The following is a 15,639-nucleotide window of genomic DNA, read 5'->3' as shown; positions in this document are numbered from 1 at the left end:
ATGTTTGTTTTACGGAATATATATTTTTATTATCTTGCTTCAAACACGTTTTTTTGAGGGGCTATCATACTTGGACCATATTTTCTGAGAACTACCCATTTTCTATGTTTTGAGTTTGAGCTGCTCCTCTTGTCCAAGCTTTAAAAAGACAACTTCAGTCAAGTTTTTTTTTTCTTTTTAACTTCAGACAAGCGTCCTTGCCATTTTCTCACTTATGCTAGCCACTGAAAACAAAGATTTTTACTCCATTCAGAGGCGAGCAACACTTGGTTTATACATTCTTCAATGGATACTCTAAAACCAGGATTTCATCCCTTTGCAAACTAGATGAAAAAAATTAAAGCATGTAAGAAATATAAATGTGCCTGGTTGCTGACTGTCAAATAAATATATGAAAGCAGCGGCTTATTGTTTATGCAAATTCAGATGACCACTTCAAACCAATGTAGCTTGACAAGAGTATGTATTTATAGCAAACGCTGGAGACTAATGACTCACTTGATGTCTCACTTGCAAAGCTTTGGATCAAATGATTAAGTGTAGCAACTTCAAAAGTACCAGATAATGTGAAAATAACCTTTAGTTATTGAACAAGCACTTGAAAGTAAGATTTTAAAAGGCACATTTTTACACAGTAATGTCCCGTAAAAAGATACTGAACCTGTTTTTAAAAAACTAACAAACATGAGTGTATAAATGTCACCCTGTTGGATTTATTGTTTCGTACAAGATTCTTACTGAGACTGTTCTCATGACGAACGTTTCCTAATAACTCCAATGTTTAAAGCATGGATGTCAAACCCGTGGGTCGGGGGCCAGATACGGCCCGCCAAATCATTTTATGTGGCCTGCGAAGACAAATTGTGCATTGACTTCATGTGTAAATGCTAAAATTACAAATTATCTTCATTTATAACAAAAAATGGAAAATTTGCTTGAAATGTTTATTTGCATTCATTTTTTTTATATTTAAACAGATTTTACTAGTCTCTGATTTCAAAACTATTCATCAGTTTGTTGTGTATTTTGACGCCCCTGGTTTAAAGGAAGGCGAAGCTTTTTCAAGCTTCTTTTTTAACTTATTTTCATATGTCTTTATCCTCCGAGAAGATTAAATATGAACCAACATAAATGGGTGGAATTTATTATGCTGAAAAATAAAAAAATAAAAACAATAAAGATGATTGCATTTAAAATGAAGCTAATGTTGCTATTCCCCTGTCACTGACGCATTCCTCTAACAACTCCATCATTCCTGGAAATATCCTCCCTGAAGAGTTAGTGGCATGTAGGCCACTATATATACAGTAGGATGCTTTTTCTTGTGCCTGGGGCTGTCAAGCCTTTGCAGCAACCAGCCAGTCTCACTCCAGCTACATATCAAACACAAGTACAGTTACATACTGCACACATGCTGTTCTGATCAAACATCAAGGTACATATACCTGGTACATATATTTGATAAAGTGCATTAAAAGATGGCAGAGAGTGGAGGCAAACGAGGAGTGACAGCAAGCTGGGAAGTACTTTTGGATATCACGCTTGAAAGATATTAGATTTTGAATTAACATTGGTACATGTATTTATATGCATAGAAAATGTCAATCAACAATCAGTGAACCTCTAAATATCGTATTCAGTTGAAAATTGTATGCTAAATAATTGTCTATTTTGTTTCTGGTTTAGCGAGCGTACCCAAAAATGGTTTTTCGGCAGGCCACAGCTACACTGGCCTTAAGCTATGACCATGGCCCCATTCTGCCAGGAAAACCAATTACTTAGCGTTTCAAAGCCCTGTGAGTGCCTGAAACGTTCCCATCATTTAACCATAAGACACTCTAACTTCACTCACTGTGTTGCCTTGCAGCATAGGGGACATGCTGGAACACAAATACAAAGCCTCCAACAAATATCCGGAAAAAGCCTAGATCCTTAGCGTCACCGTCTGTGTAAAAAGTCATTTCGAGCAGTTAGTTGTTGTTGTTTTTTTTGTTTTTTAAACCCGCCTACAGTGGATGTGTTTGCTTGAGATGACACAAATATGAAAACAAATATGAGGACTTGTTTACACCTGACAGTAAACTTTTGCTATAATACAATAAATAATGATGACAATTCCAATCATAAATAAAATCTTGAATTTTTTTGAACTATTGAAATACATTTAAGATGCACCTGTCTATTTGTGTTATGATTATAACACTCAGTCTGCCTTGTGAATATTTCCAAAACTGCCTTAATGCCGAATGAGCTAATTATAATAAAGCCGTGAGGGTAAAGAAGACAGAGAGAAGTCGAAACAAAAAAAAAACGGGAAAAGCAATCCGATGCAGATCTGGCCGGCCGCTAGCTATAACAAAGTGGAGCACTTATGCATGAAGGATGTGACTTTGCCAGTGACATCATTTCTTCTGCTGATCCCGCTAAAAAGCAAATATGTTTTATAATTCATTATGGCTCTCACATGGGGGCAGACACACAAGTGTCATATTCATGTTCAAAGGTGAAGAGGATCCTACTGAGACATTAACACATCTGAGCATATGGTGCATGAGAGCAAATGGAAGGTCAGGAATGTTCTCACCAAGTGGGCGTGTCAGGTAATGGTTAAGGAATGCAACTGCTACTTGTTTCATCTCATCCATCTCCCTGGACTCACAGCTTTAACCAAGTACACGCCTTAGGCCTCATCATCCATCCCCACTGCCCCACTTGATGCTTGGCTGAATAATAGGCGTCATGCCCGAAAGAGATATTGATTATGCACAAGAATGAGTCTTTAGTGGCTCTAGTTTATCACCCATAAAGAGTCACCATACAAGTGTATGCTGGATATCAGATAGCTTAACTAGACAGGATACAATATAGCTCCCAGCATGGATCTTTTTACATTATAGCAGGCACTCAAATTTATTTTGAGAACTACAGTGTCCATTATACACAACATAACGCCTGCTTTGATTTCAAATGCAACCCTGCTGCCACATACAAAAATGTCTGCACACCCCTGTTCGAATTAAAAGAAAATTGTAACATTATTACTGTAATTTCCGAACTATAAGGCGCACCTAAAACCCTAAAAGTTTCTCAAAAGCCGACAGTGCGCCTTATAGTCCGGTGAATCATGAATCAAAAAGACGATGGATCATTATTTTGTGATTATAAAGTAATTTGTTGTGTCTGAAGTTGAAATAAAAAAGATAAAATGGAGAATGATTTGATTTGGATTAAAAATCTAACATGATGTATTTATGGCGTGCCTTATAGTCCGGTGCGCCTTATATAAGGACATCGTTTTAAAATGGGCCATTTATTGAAGGTGCGCCTTATAGTCCGGTGCGCCTTATATAAGGACATCGTTTTAAAATAGGCCATTTATTGAAGGTGCGCATTATAGTCTGGAAAATACGGTATTATTATTAGTATTATTTATTTCAATATTATTATTTCAAAACAGTTCCCACCATTAATGTGACTAATAACCTATACAACTCAATTAAAAAAAAGAAAATGAAATGTTTTTTAGAACTGCACACAAGCGTGTATTCCATCTTAGAAAACTTAGTTGGACAGTTAAAATGCAAACCAATGCACCCACACAGGCAGCAAGGCGTGCAGCTCGGGGAGCAGATCAACGCTTGATTATCGACCCTCATTGTAACCGCACGCTAAGCAGAATCTAATCGGATGACTTCATTTACATATCATTTGCATAATAGCTCAGCCAAAGCAAGGACATTCGCCCGCTAGTGTGTGCTTGGACTGATTCTCATTCTGAAAAGAAGTTAGGGTTGGAGTTTTAGTTTAATGAAGCTAAGTATATGGGGCCTTAGTCATCTCAAGCAGACAATTTGTCGAGGCCACTGATAAATAGTGTGCAACGCTGCGGTTTCCTTGCTGTTGCGTAACCATCTTTGTCACTAATTAAGGAGCTATTAGTGGCTAACATGTCGGTCGGCGCAGTTGTGTGAAAAGCATTCACTGGCTGCATGTTTTCATTCTAAACAGAGTGGTTAAGGTTTTGCTAGTAATTTCATGGTTTACAAATTAAAATACTTTACTTTCTTGACCTTGCACATAATTGCATTAAAAAAAAAAAAAAAAAAAAAAGTGAATGAGAATGCAACGTTCTTATTTTCTGCATGGCAGAGGGAAAAAGGGAGATTTCGCTGAATAATAACTTCCATTTAAGTCAATGGTTGGTGCTCAAAATGTGAAAAAATACAAAAATTTTAATGAAAACAATTAGATCCATTATATTAAATTAAAAGAATATATAGAATCATGATGCACACTGTATGTATGTAATGTGAATATTTTGACTTAATTATGCTCACATTACATCACATCAAGTACACCTTATTAAAACAAAAATAATTCACTGCTTTATATACTGTAAAGACATTAAATTCATATTGAGCACAATTAAGATTACTATAGTGTGACCCTTGACCCTTCCAGTTTCTCACATGCTCCCTTTGGGTCATTAATTGCCCAACCCTGACTTATATGACTACTACTGAATAAGTCATTTAGTGCTGTAGATGCATGGAAAAAAAAAAAAAAAAAAAGAAGTGGGATACATTTATTGTGCAAAATGAAATATTCACTTTCGAAATAATTTTGTGTTGCTTTTTTTGTCTTGGCAGTCAAAATTTTGCATGAGAAGAATATTTTCCAAGAATAAAAAAGTACTCGAGTACATTCTGCTGTGAAAGTTTTTATTTCATCTGTTATTCTAGCTAGCAATGTACATGTATTACTGTACATGCTGTCTATTTGTGGCTTCGTTCAGTGAGCGAGAAAGTTAAAAAAAAAGCCTCCTCGGTTAATGTAACAAAGGTTGACTGAGACAATGAACAAAGCAAAGAGTTAAAAAGGGAAATGAGAGTCTGTTGTGTTCCAGCAGGGGAAAGTACTTGTCGCTCCAATCTGCTGCCGTGTTTGTTTACTTTCTTCCCGGTGTGAACATCTATGGATGGCTGCAGCCATCAATTCTCCACATCACCCTAACACACACTGCACACAAACAAGCCCCCCTCACCCCCCACCTACGCATTTCCTTAGCCTTTCTGGACTCACTCACTTGTATGCAGCCCTTCTAGACACATCTTAACCTACTTCTTTGCATAATTCCTATTCACCAGGTCTCAGGCATCTCTCAGGCAATATGAAGAAGCTTTATAGTTTCTAACTAAATGTATTCTTTCTGGGTGGTATGAGTGCAGAATGTGCTGACTCATGGGAAACTAAAAGATATAGATGTAGCATATGGGTGGTCCAAAAAAAAAAATTACAATTTAGTGGATTATAAACAGAAATATTCTTCGGGTGAGAACCAGCATTAGAGTGAATAAAGGAAGAAAATATGTTGGTTACATATTCATGTGGTCCCTGTCCCTCGCACGGGCTTTCACGCTATTGCGTAACCGCTGACGCACTATATGATCCGTGAAAAAGCGAGAATCAGTCTTGCTCGGTTGATCCCGGAGGTCAGTAGCAAGCAGAGCGCTGTGGGGGGGAGGGAGTGACGAGAAAAAAAAAAAAAAGAAAGATGGACTGAAGGAGCGCTGCGAGGGCAACCCAATGGAAACTGGCGAATCGACGAATTGTGCATTGTAGCTTACAGGGTTGTCTGAATTTAATGCCCAAGGGGAATGATAGGAAGGGACAAGAATGTGAATGAAGACAATAGTCAAAGAAATGGCGGTAAAGAGGATAAATGTCGGAAGGGCAGAATGCACCGGAAGGAGCAAATATGAGAAAATCCATATAGCTTGGCTTTCAGTTTGAACATAAAACGAATTCACCAAAAGTCGGACATGATGTATTGGAAACTTTAACCTCACAGGGAAAAGTTCACAATAATTTAGTTTTGTGTTTGTAACAATGTCAAGAGCTTTAGTCAGTAGTTGTGTATTTGTTTAGAAACGAGAAGAAAAGCCACAAGTCCAAAGAGAGTTTTTTCATTTCTATGTTTGCTGACCTCTCGAGGAGCAGCTGGCTTTAGCTGAAATCAATTTGACCAATAGCCCTCAATTTTCAGCCAACTTCCGATTTCACCTCGACAATTCCGAGTTGGTTTTTGATCGAGTAATGAGGAGTTCAACTCAATTTCAAGTTTAGCTTCTGGCGATTAATAGCCTGTTTACCAAAAAGTGCAAGCAACACATGCCAAACGGAATCAATTCCACCTGAGGCTGATGAATCTTAATGGGTAATTCAAATGGAGGGGACATTTTTCCAACTAACATACAAAGGCAGGCGAGAGATGAAGATGAAGCGGTCAAAAATCTTTGTAAACTTTCCATTGTCTTTCTTTCACCTGGACTTTGTGACTTTGACAACAAACAAGACATTCTTAGTCCAAAGCTTTGTTGCATTAAGATTAAATGCTTGCTTTCCTCCCAGACAGCTTCTCATTACTCTCTAAAAGAACTTCATTGCAAGACGACGCCACAATGGCAGCTCTCTTTCTCTCTTTCTGCCACTCGGATAAAATTGATCAGTCCATAGATCTTATTAGTGTTTGTTATCCTCAATTTCTACAAATACTACCTTGTTTTAATGTGATTACACACTGCGAAAAAGTTCCCTGCGGTGAATTTGATTCTCCTCTTTGGCTAATTTCATGAAGCTAGTCACCCAAGGAACAAAAAACTCAATAAAGTTCTATTTTTCCTCGTGCAAGTTTTGCACAGCAGTGGTGATCATTTAAAATCCCTAATCTAATTGTTTTGCATGCCCTTAGACAATTGGAATAAAGTGGACTCCACGTGGAAAACACAGCTCCTCATTCTGTTACACAACAACACCAATATGAACTTTTCTAGTTGTGCCACTAGTTAACAAAGGCATTACAGTCAAGATAATAAATAAGATACAATCTAATCAGTTTTATGTACCTTTTCTCGAATAAATTAAAATTAAAATTAAAATTAAAATTAAAATTAAAATTAAAATTAAAATTAATAAATAAATAAATAAATAAATAAATAAATAAATAAAATTTGTCTTATATACGTTTTGTCTTTTTTTTTGTTATATTTTTAGGTTGCGATATGTACACACGCAACATTGTGTCTTGACTGTTATTTTCCATAACGGCAAAAACTTGTCCTGATAATTCAATGTGACGCTCATCAGCAGTAGCTGAGCGTGGACATCCAGCTGCCGCACACCTGACTGTGCTAGGTTAGCGTGACCATGTCACCCACACGACACGGTATGGCATGCACGGAAAAGCTTGACGGACACAGCAAAAAAAAAAAAAAAAAAAGAAATAGGAGTTAAGGGTCCATTCAATTCTCCAACATGGTACTCATGAAGTCACAAATGAGGACTGCATCATTGCAATACACAAATGCAGCCAAATGTCAGGTTTAATTTACCAATCAACTTCTTATCATCTGGAAAAAGAGCTGCCACATCCAATTAGCTGCTCCGATAGATTAACATTCAGGTACACACAAATGCATCTTCTCACGCTCATTAATATTCACTGCTTCCAAGGAGAGTGGGTGATCCATATTAGAGCAGACGCTCATCATTTTCTGTTAAACAGCAATAATTAAGGTCTTCCCTCATGAGCATGCGTGGCTAACATCGTATTTCTTTCCGTCGTCGCTCAATCACTCATCTATCACGCAACACTCGACACATTCAACTCATTACAGGGAACATCTAGTCTCAGTCTCGTACATATGGCACAGACAAGGACATGAACAAGTTTAATGAACACAAATGATTGACCACTGGCAGAGGAGCCACTAAAGCAAACACACTTGAAGCGCAGTAGAAAAAGAAGCTTCAGTACCTTTGTTTCTACCTATAGATTGTAGAGAGAAGGGGTCCGGAGAGAGTAAGGAAAGCACAAGGTCATCCCGGGTAGAACACCGGAGCAAGGCAGCAAGAAAGTTGCAATAAGTTGTAGTTAGTTTAGAGTAAGCTTCAACAACGTCCGTTTAAACTTTCATGCACAATCATGCAAATGGTCATGAGAAGCGCAGTCCACAGACAAACCAAAAACTTAATCCAAGACTTTAATGAGTGCCACTATGATTGATATCTGCATCGTTTCAGTGTTAAAGGTCCTTGCTGCCGATACCAGCCACCGATACTTAAATTGCCATTTTGTGGCTGGGCTACAATCAGCAATTAAATAACATGCACGACTGATGGAAGAAAATAAAGCAATTAGCATAATAATTCCAAACAATAGTGCACCTTTAGTAAAGTAAAATTACAATTTAAAAGAAGATAAAAACCAGCTAATGAAATTAATTTGGCATCAATTTAGTTCACAGATGTCAAATTCAAGGCCCGGGGGCCAGATATGGCCCCCCACATCATTTTATGTGACCCACAAGGTCAAATTGTCATACAAGACCTTCATGCATTCATTTGGGTTGACAATTTTAATGGCCCACCAAACGGACACTATGACTACAAAGCGGCCTGCAAAAAAAAAAAGAAAAAAGGTTTGACACCCCTGATGTAGTTTGAAAGTAGCTAAAATATATGACTACATTTTCTAAAGTGTCTCACAGCAAAGAACATTTTAGTCACTTGCATGTGTGCTACAGAGTGGTGCATGGTAACTGGGTAAGACTAAGGTGAGATGAGATCACACCATGCTGACATACCCCGATGCCCCTCCTCCCCACCCACCCACCGAGAACATTGCAACAAATGCATACAGACAGGTAGTGAAGCACACAGTGTAAAATTCTGCCCCAAAACCAAGTCAGGTGGAGAGGACAAACATCTAAGTGAGATGTACAAAGAAAGTGAAGAGTACCTTGCTCTGCCTTCAGGTGTGCGAGGCCTTAAATAGAAACATCAGACAGAAAGAGAATCAAGATGTGCACACCAATACAACATGTATTGTCATTACGCATGCTTTGCAGGATAGCAAACCATGACTACCAAAATAAAAGCTTCCCATAGTGCATTTGAAAGCTTTTGTTGCATTAATATAAATCCAGAAACTATTGCAGAAGTGACAGAGGTAAATCATGAAGACATTTTGAGTTTGTCTTTAGACTCACCTGGTGTTCTATGGACTGCTGTGGGTTTCCCAAAAGATAAAAAAAAGAAGAAAGGAAAGAAGTTTGGAATTAGCAACACACTTCAACACGTTTATTTTGCATGTGAATCTAGCATGCAAAAGCTAAAAAAAAATGACCCCATCACTCAAGAGTTCATGTAAAGAGCAAAGAGCTGCCCCTTGACATGCACGATCAAAATTATTACTTCAGTTGAAATCTGCTGCGGAGAGAGAAAAAAATTAATCTGTCCCATCTACTAAGGGAGCCAGATTGACATTAGACATTTGACAAAGAACTCATAAGCAATCGAATATTGTTTGAATAAGATAATATTCGGCACCCACGTCACACAGGGTGCCTCACACTTAGGTAAAACATAAATCCACACGAGGATTTATGATGTCGAGAGTTGTTTTGGATCTCAAAATATTTTATGCCTCCATTTAGACCCTCAATGCTCACCCTCTTCTTGACATAAATTCAACTCCCAATGAGGATATTCAGGGGAATGCTCATGAGTCAAATGGTTACAAATGTTTGTTTGTTTTTTTTAGTAGGAACTCACTTATTGATGACTTCTCTAAAAAAAAATCAGAGCGTCATAAAATGTAGTTGCAAAACATATTAAAATAAATAAGGGAATGTAAAAACAAATTAACTCAATCATAATAATACACTGAATAAAAATAATATTTTATAAATATATGCTCTTTTTATGTCTTTAGCATTTTGAGATTTTCTTTGAAGTAAAAAAGTGCTTTCCACTTTGATCGTGCCTCTGTTGCATCACTGAATAATTGCATCAATTTTTTATACTGCCTACACCCTGGATTGGTCGCCAGCCAATCCATTTATCTGTCTCTAATCAGCACCAATAAGACATATAAAGAAGTTCCAAACAGAACTGAATGAATGGTAGACAGTGCATCAAGATAAATGTGTGTCCAAGTCAGGTTGAGATTTGTTTTCCTGTCCCCTCTAGGGAATTCAAAATGGCTGCTACTTCTCCTCCTACGTAAGAAGGATGACATTGGCAAACGAATGGGAAGGACAAATTGTGGCTGTTGGGAAGGCAGTGGGGGGGGGGAGAGACGATGGCCGGTTGAAGGACGGCAGCGCCGCTCCGGCTTTCGAGCACAAATGAATGCTTTACGCTTCAACGAGCAGCCATCGCTTTCTCTCCCTCCCTCTCTTTTTTTTTTATTACATGTATGTGTGAAAATGTTAACGCGTGGATTGTGTTTGCGTGTCAAACGACCAGTTCCAGATGCAGATAAAGCCTTTTCTCTTATTGCGACATGCTCCAGAACAAGCCAATGTACTGTTGAGGACATGTGGCCCGAGCATAATCCCTGCTCTATTTTCACAACTCAAATCCAAACATCATTTTCAGCTTGGGCACAAGGCACAAATGCCCTCTGCACTGGAATCATGCAAGTCCCTGCACCATTTTTCTTTTTTTTTTTTTTTTCCCGCCCCGTGACCTACTTTTGATAGTAAGATTATTGTAACTGTCATTTTTCCCCCCCATGTCTGTTTATTAATCCCTAAAGCTAAGCCTGAAGGCACCATTTTAGCACTTGCTTAACAGTTTGCTTGCCCCAGCCATCAATTACTGGCGGTCTATCAAACCGGTGTGTATTTTAAAGCAAAACAGGTCTTCATTCCAGATGTAGCGCATGGGATTTTTAAATTAGCCCTCATTTTACATACTCATTAAATAATCCATTGTAGCTCTTAATAACCTTGACCTTATGAATATTATATTGTAATAACCCGAGGTTTTAAAAGGGACTTTAGATCACCACGAGTTAATTGAATTGGAAAAAAAAAATGGGGCCTGATATCTACCTCATTACCATAAAGGTACTAATATTTCCATAGCTAATAGCAGGGACGTAATGTAGTTGAGATAAATGATGACAGTTAAATGGAGCACATGGTAGATTTGCCAGCCAAAAATCGGCGGTTGTGGAGCGAGGGGTGTCTAATTTAAGCGCGGTGTCCTGACACAGTTAGTCACACTCGTGTATCTTCATTCACATGGGATAAAAGACTAAATGTATTTCAAAAGCCAACTGCTTGTGGTGCAACCGCACATTAAAGAGAAAAAAAAAAGTTATATCTGCTGAAATGGACAAAAACTGGTTGAACTCGAATCCTATATCGCAATTATTATCCACGCCGTTGAGAATGATCTTTTCAATATGCCTTAATTATGTCATTTTGAGTCATGCATGCAGCCATTTTCTGTACCATTTGTCCTCATTACGATCGTGGGTAAGTTTGAGCCTTTCCCAGCTGACTATGAAGAGGCGGGAATCATGCATCATTCGCCAATACATGGGTAAAATAATTGAAAAGAAAGAAAGAGAAAAAGCTTCTATGTGAGTCATAATTGCCTTGAAATTGCAAAAAAAAAATAATGAAACCTTATCATTTTGGAATATAAACCATTTTCATATCCAATAGTATCTCAGAACTCTTAATGTGGTGCTTCTGAATTTTTGGGGGGCTTGGTCATAATGCAAAAAGAAAATATTTATTTATGTATTTATTTATTTATTTATTTATTTATTTATTTCAAATACATATATTATTTAGATTGAGTTTGCAATGTCTGAAGATAAAAAAAACATGAAATATGAACAGATATATCCCAACTCTAAGCGTAGGTGGTTTGAAATGTGATTCTAATCAAATTTATACAAATGCATATTAGTCCGGACACTCTGGTCCTTTAACTTCGATTTAAAATAGTGTTGTACTTATTTGCTGCCTAACCCAGAAAGATGAATTGGTTGTCACTTGACAGCAAAAATACTTGCAAAGTTTAATGTCTATTTTATACTTATGATGTTGTCCTGGATGTCTCAGTAATTCAATTGACTTTGCTGACTTGGAGTGTTGGTGTGTGAGTGCAATAAATCTGTTGCGATCAATTTTAAATCCAGACACAAGGATGCAATGCAAGTAATTAATATGTCTCTCTGCAAATGTGAATAAGACGTGTCTGACTGAGGCTTTCCGTTCAAAGATATGGAACTGTCAGACCCGAGATGTTCAGCAATGCAACTTAGTAGTTTAGTCATCGGCCTCGGGCCCATCAAGTTTGAACAAAGTGTCTGGGAACGTGACCTTGGAAATGTGTGACATGCTCTGTCTCTAATACTGTTCCTCGAAATCCCTTCATTGTCATCTTCACATTTCTTATGGATTGAAATAAACTCATTGTATTAGCTTTCTAAGCCTTGCGGGCTAGCAGGCTACAATTAGGACGAAGGCTAGCTAAACACGACCCAAGCTGACTCCACTCAGTCAACCATCTGCCGGTTTTAACAAACAGCTCGAGGGTCTCGGCACACGGCGTGTATGTTTGACGTGCGGAGTAAATATTCACAAGTTTTAACAGATGCGCATTAATGGGCGGGGGGCTATGATCAACAGAATGCTAACAGACAGGTGTGTTAGTTAATTGCAACCATTGACTTGAACTTCTAAATCGTTCCGTTAAAAGGTTGAATGAGCACTTGTGGACCCGATGTAGGGATTTCTGTCATTTGTCGCCAATCTTGCATTCGTGAAAGCGTTGCTCTGGCAAATTTGTCGTCTCTGTTGTCATTATCCTCCTAATTACCGTTCCCTGTCTCTGTTGCATAATCAACAGTCAGCCACATCAGTTAATGGCAGGCGAAGGAAGAGTAGCGGGTCACTCTTCATGAAGGAACTTGGACTCCAGATATGTGAGAAAACGACAAAAACAAACGAGGGATGTTTTTGCTTCTTGTTTTTTTTTTTTTTTTTATACAAGGATATCATCGGATATCTTTGGGGCTTTATTAGATTCAAAACGGTCCCTTGCAATGACTGCTAAGCAAAAGCAATGGGCAAATGGGTTGAAGCAAAAAAAAAAAAAATGAGGATAAGTCCACTTTTGCCGCTTGACTGCTCCACAACCAGCACATCGTGTGCTGTTCTGAACAACGGCCATCGGCAACCTCTTGGAATTTAAGTTCCAAACAGTTTAACTTGAATGCCAAACAACGGCCATATTGGAAACAAAAACAGTTCAATTGTTGCTCATAAATATAGATGGTTTAAGTACCTTCGATTTGTGCATTTGCACATTGTGTCTCCATTGCACTAAAATAGAATTCAGTGAGCATTCCCCTGATGTTTAATCCCCCCAGGAGTCGAGCCAGTCTGATTTAGACTGGCAAGAACAGGTCAGCAGAGGAGGTAATTCAACATGTTCATGTTTTTGGAATTTACAATCCCCACACATGAAGAAAAAATACTTCCCGTCTTAGATCATAATGATAGTGATGTATTTTTTTTTTTATGTAACAGCATGTGGTTTCTTAAAAAAAAAAAAATGAAGCTATTCTTGGCATCAGAAATTTCCCAAAATCAGCAGCAAACTTGTGTATATTTCCAAAAGTGATTTATAAACGTCTCCCATAGGATAACACAAATACAGTATACGCCAAAAAGAACATAGATATAATCGTGTAGATCAAAGATGTGTGCCACCCTAACATTAAACCGATTACCTTGGCACAGAAAAAGAGGAATTGAAATTCATCCAAACATTTTGTACCTTCGGGTCCCTGCACGTCCTTTCAGGAGCTGAGTCACTTTCCCGGAGAAAAGATAACTTTGATAAGAAAGTGTTATAATTTAAGTCATACTAAGGATTATATAAAAACCAGAATTAGGGACAATCAATCCAAATTTAAATCGGCAACAAACTATACCATCTCCTGCAAATTGCTGCATTTTGTCATTATTAGTATGGATCCTGTTGGATGAGTAAACAAAGTGCGGTAAAACTTTGTAGCAGAAGCAATCAATAACTTTGAACTGAGAGCACATAATTGTCCAAATATTTTAGATACATTCATTTTGTTTGCTGTCTAATGAAAAACATAAAAGGTAGAAAATTAAATTCCAGCCTCAATTGTGATACCTCCACATACCACAAAAGAAAATATTGCTTCACAAAACATTGATTTTGGAAACATATTTTGCTTTTTTTTGCTGGTGCCACTATGGCAACAGAAATAAGAGAAATGATTATGACCGCAAAAAGCAGAACTGGAAATTGTTTTATCGTCATGGAAACCAAAAAAAAAAAAGCTTTCTAAGACATTTCTGTCAAGGCTGCTCAGTTTCAATGCGACTATAAGTCAACAATAAGAATTGAATGAACACAGAAAAGTGAATATAGTGAGTACACGAACAACCGACAAATATCGGGACATTGACACAAACCTCATCTTTTGACCTTTAATCAAAACCACAATGGATTTGAAATGCTTTTTCATTGGACAGCAAAAAAAAAAAGAAAAAAAAAAGTGGCAGCCATCTTACCTTCAGTGCAGTATGGTCCAACAAATCCAGTCCTGGAGCAGTCACAGTAAGTTTCTCCATCTGCCAGTGAGCAGATTCCTCCATTCTCGCAAGGGTTCTCCGTGCAAAGGCCTAACATCTCTAAACGTACTTTCTGACTGTTGATGAGTGCGGGAAGTTTACTTCCGTAGATAAGGTCGGTGATGATCCCCTTGAATGGTTTTAGCTCACGGACGGATGGCAAGGTGATGGCAGATGTGCGTATATCTCCTGGAAGTCCACCGAGGAATAGGTCACTTATGATCTTCATGAACTGCCGCTGAGGCCGCACCTCCGCCGTCTTAGTCTGGCCGTCCACGGACAAGCCGGTTCGCAAATTGTGCCTGTTGATGGCGGCAAAGTGCCAGCGACTGTCGTTGACCATTTTGTCGGACGTAATGGTGGTTTCGGCGCAGTCGATGCTGAAGCGAAGATGCATCCTGCCTTCGGATAGAGTGAGGAGTAAGAAGTCGCAATATCCGCCGTCGTCAAAGTAAAGCATGAGGCCTTCTGATTGGGAAGTCTTGAATTGGAAGGTCAGGTCGCTTCTAGAACTAGCATCCCAACGTAGGTATCGAGCCCACTGGCCTTCAGAGCCAGTAAACTCTAATCCCACACTCAGGGCCAGCACAGAACTTAGCATCAGGAGAACTTTCCCTGGGTGACTGTTTGGATTCATTGTAGGGAGTAACAGAAAGCACCTGGAAGTGATTTGAACTTGATTCAGGCCCTCTTAAAGTGACACAAATATTTGCTTAGGGCAGCTTTCTAAAATGATATATTGTATAATCCTCATTGCTTTAAAATAAAATGTCAGTATTGTTTTTTTTTTTATCTCTGATCAGATATTGATTATAAATGCAATCTATACTTCAAGTCAACTGGAAGATAAAAAATATCTGATCGCCACGTCAAGTGTTATGTGGATCAATGATTCAAAGGTGCATCTTGGGTATTTTCTTTGCGGCGACTTCCTGGATTGAAGCACATAACTTTCATTGTTTGTCCATGCCCCATGATCTGATGTGGAGTGTGAGTCAGGCCAGGCCTTTAAGGAAACTGGAACACAATGAAAAGAGAGAGAGCGAGAAGAAAAAAAAATCATCAGAGAACTGCACAACAAATTGATTCAATTCAAGAATGCAATATATATATATATATATATATATATATTTTAATAACATAAATAAATACATAT

At 38.2% G+C, this 15,639-nt stretch overlaps 1 protein-coding gene across 5 annotated transcripts in view; it reads right to left on the bottom strand.

Annotated features, from left to right (window-relative positions):
• The window catches only part of nrxn3b (neurexin 3b), a 135,960-nt gene extending 120,826 nt beyond the window's left edge, over positions 1 to 15,134 (bottom strand). For all 5 annotated transcript variants that reach the window (XM_085938242.1, XM_085938244.1, XM_085938243.1 and 2 more), the window contains exons 1-3: positions 14,424 to 15,134; positions 9,051 to 9,068; positions 8,801 to 8,827 (exon numbers count right to left, since the gene is read on the bottom strand). In XM_085938242.1, the coding sequence (XP_085794368.1) occupies positions 8,801 to 8,827; positions 9,051 to 9,068; positions 14,424 to 15,120 (742 nt within the window). In that variant the 5' untranslated portion in view covers positions 15,121 to 15,134. The remainder of the gene's footprint in view (positions 1 to 8,800; positions 8,828 to 9,050; positions 9,069 to 14,423) is intronic.
• Between the last annotated feature and the right edge of the window lie 505 nt (positions 15,135 to 15,639).

This window comes from Syngnathus leptorhynchus, chromosome 18 (genome assembly GCF_054491065.1).
Source record: "Syngnathus leptorhynchus isolate UIUO chromosome 18, UIUO_Slep, whole genome shotgun sequence".
Taxonomy (NCBI): domain Eukaryota; kingdom Metazoa; phylum Chordata; class Actinopteri; order Syngnathiformes; family Syngnathidae; genus Syngnathus; species Syngnathus leptorhynchus.
This window is presented reverse-complemented; position numbering and strand designations above follow the sequence as displayed.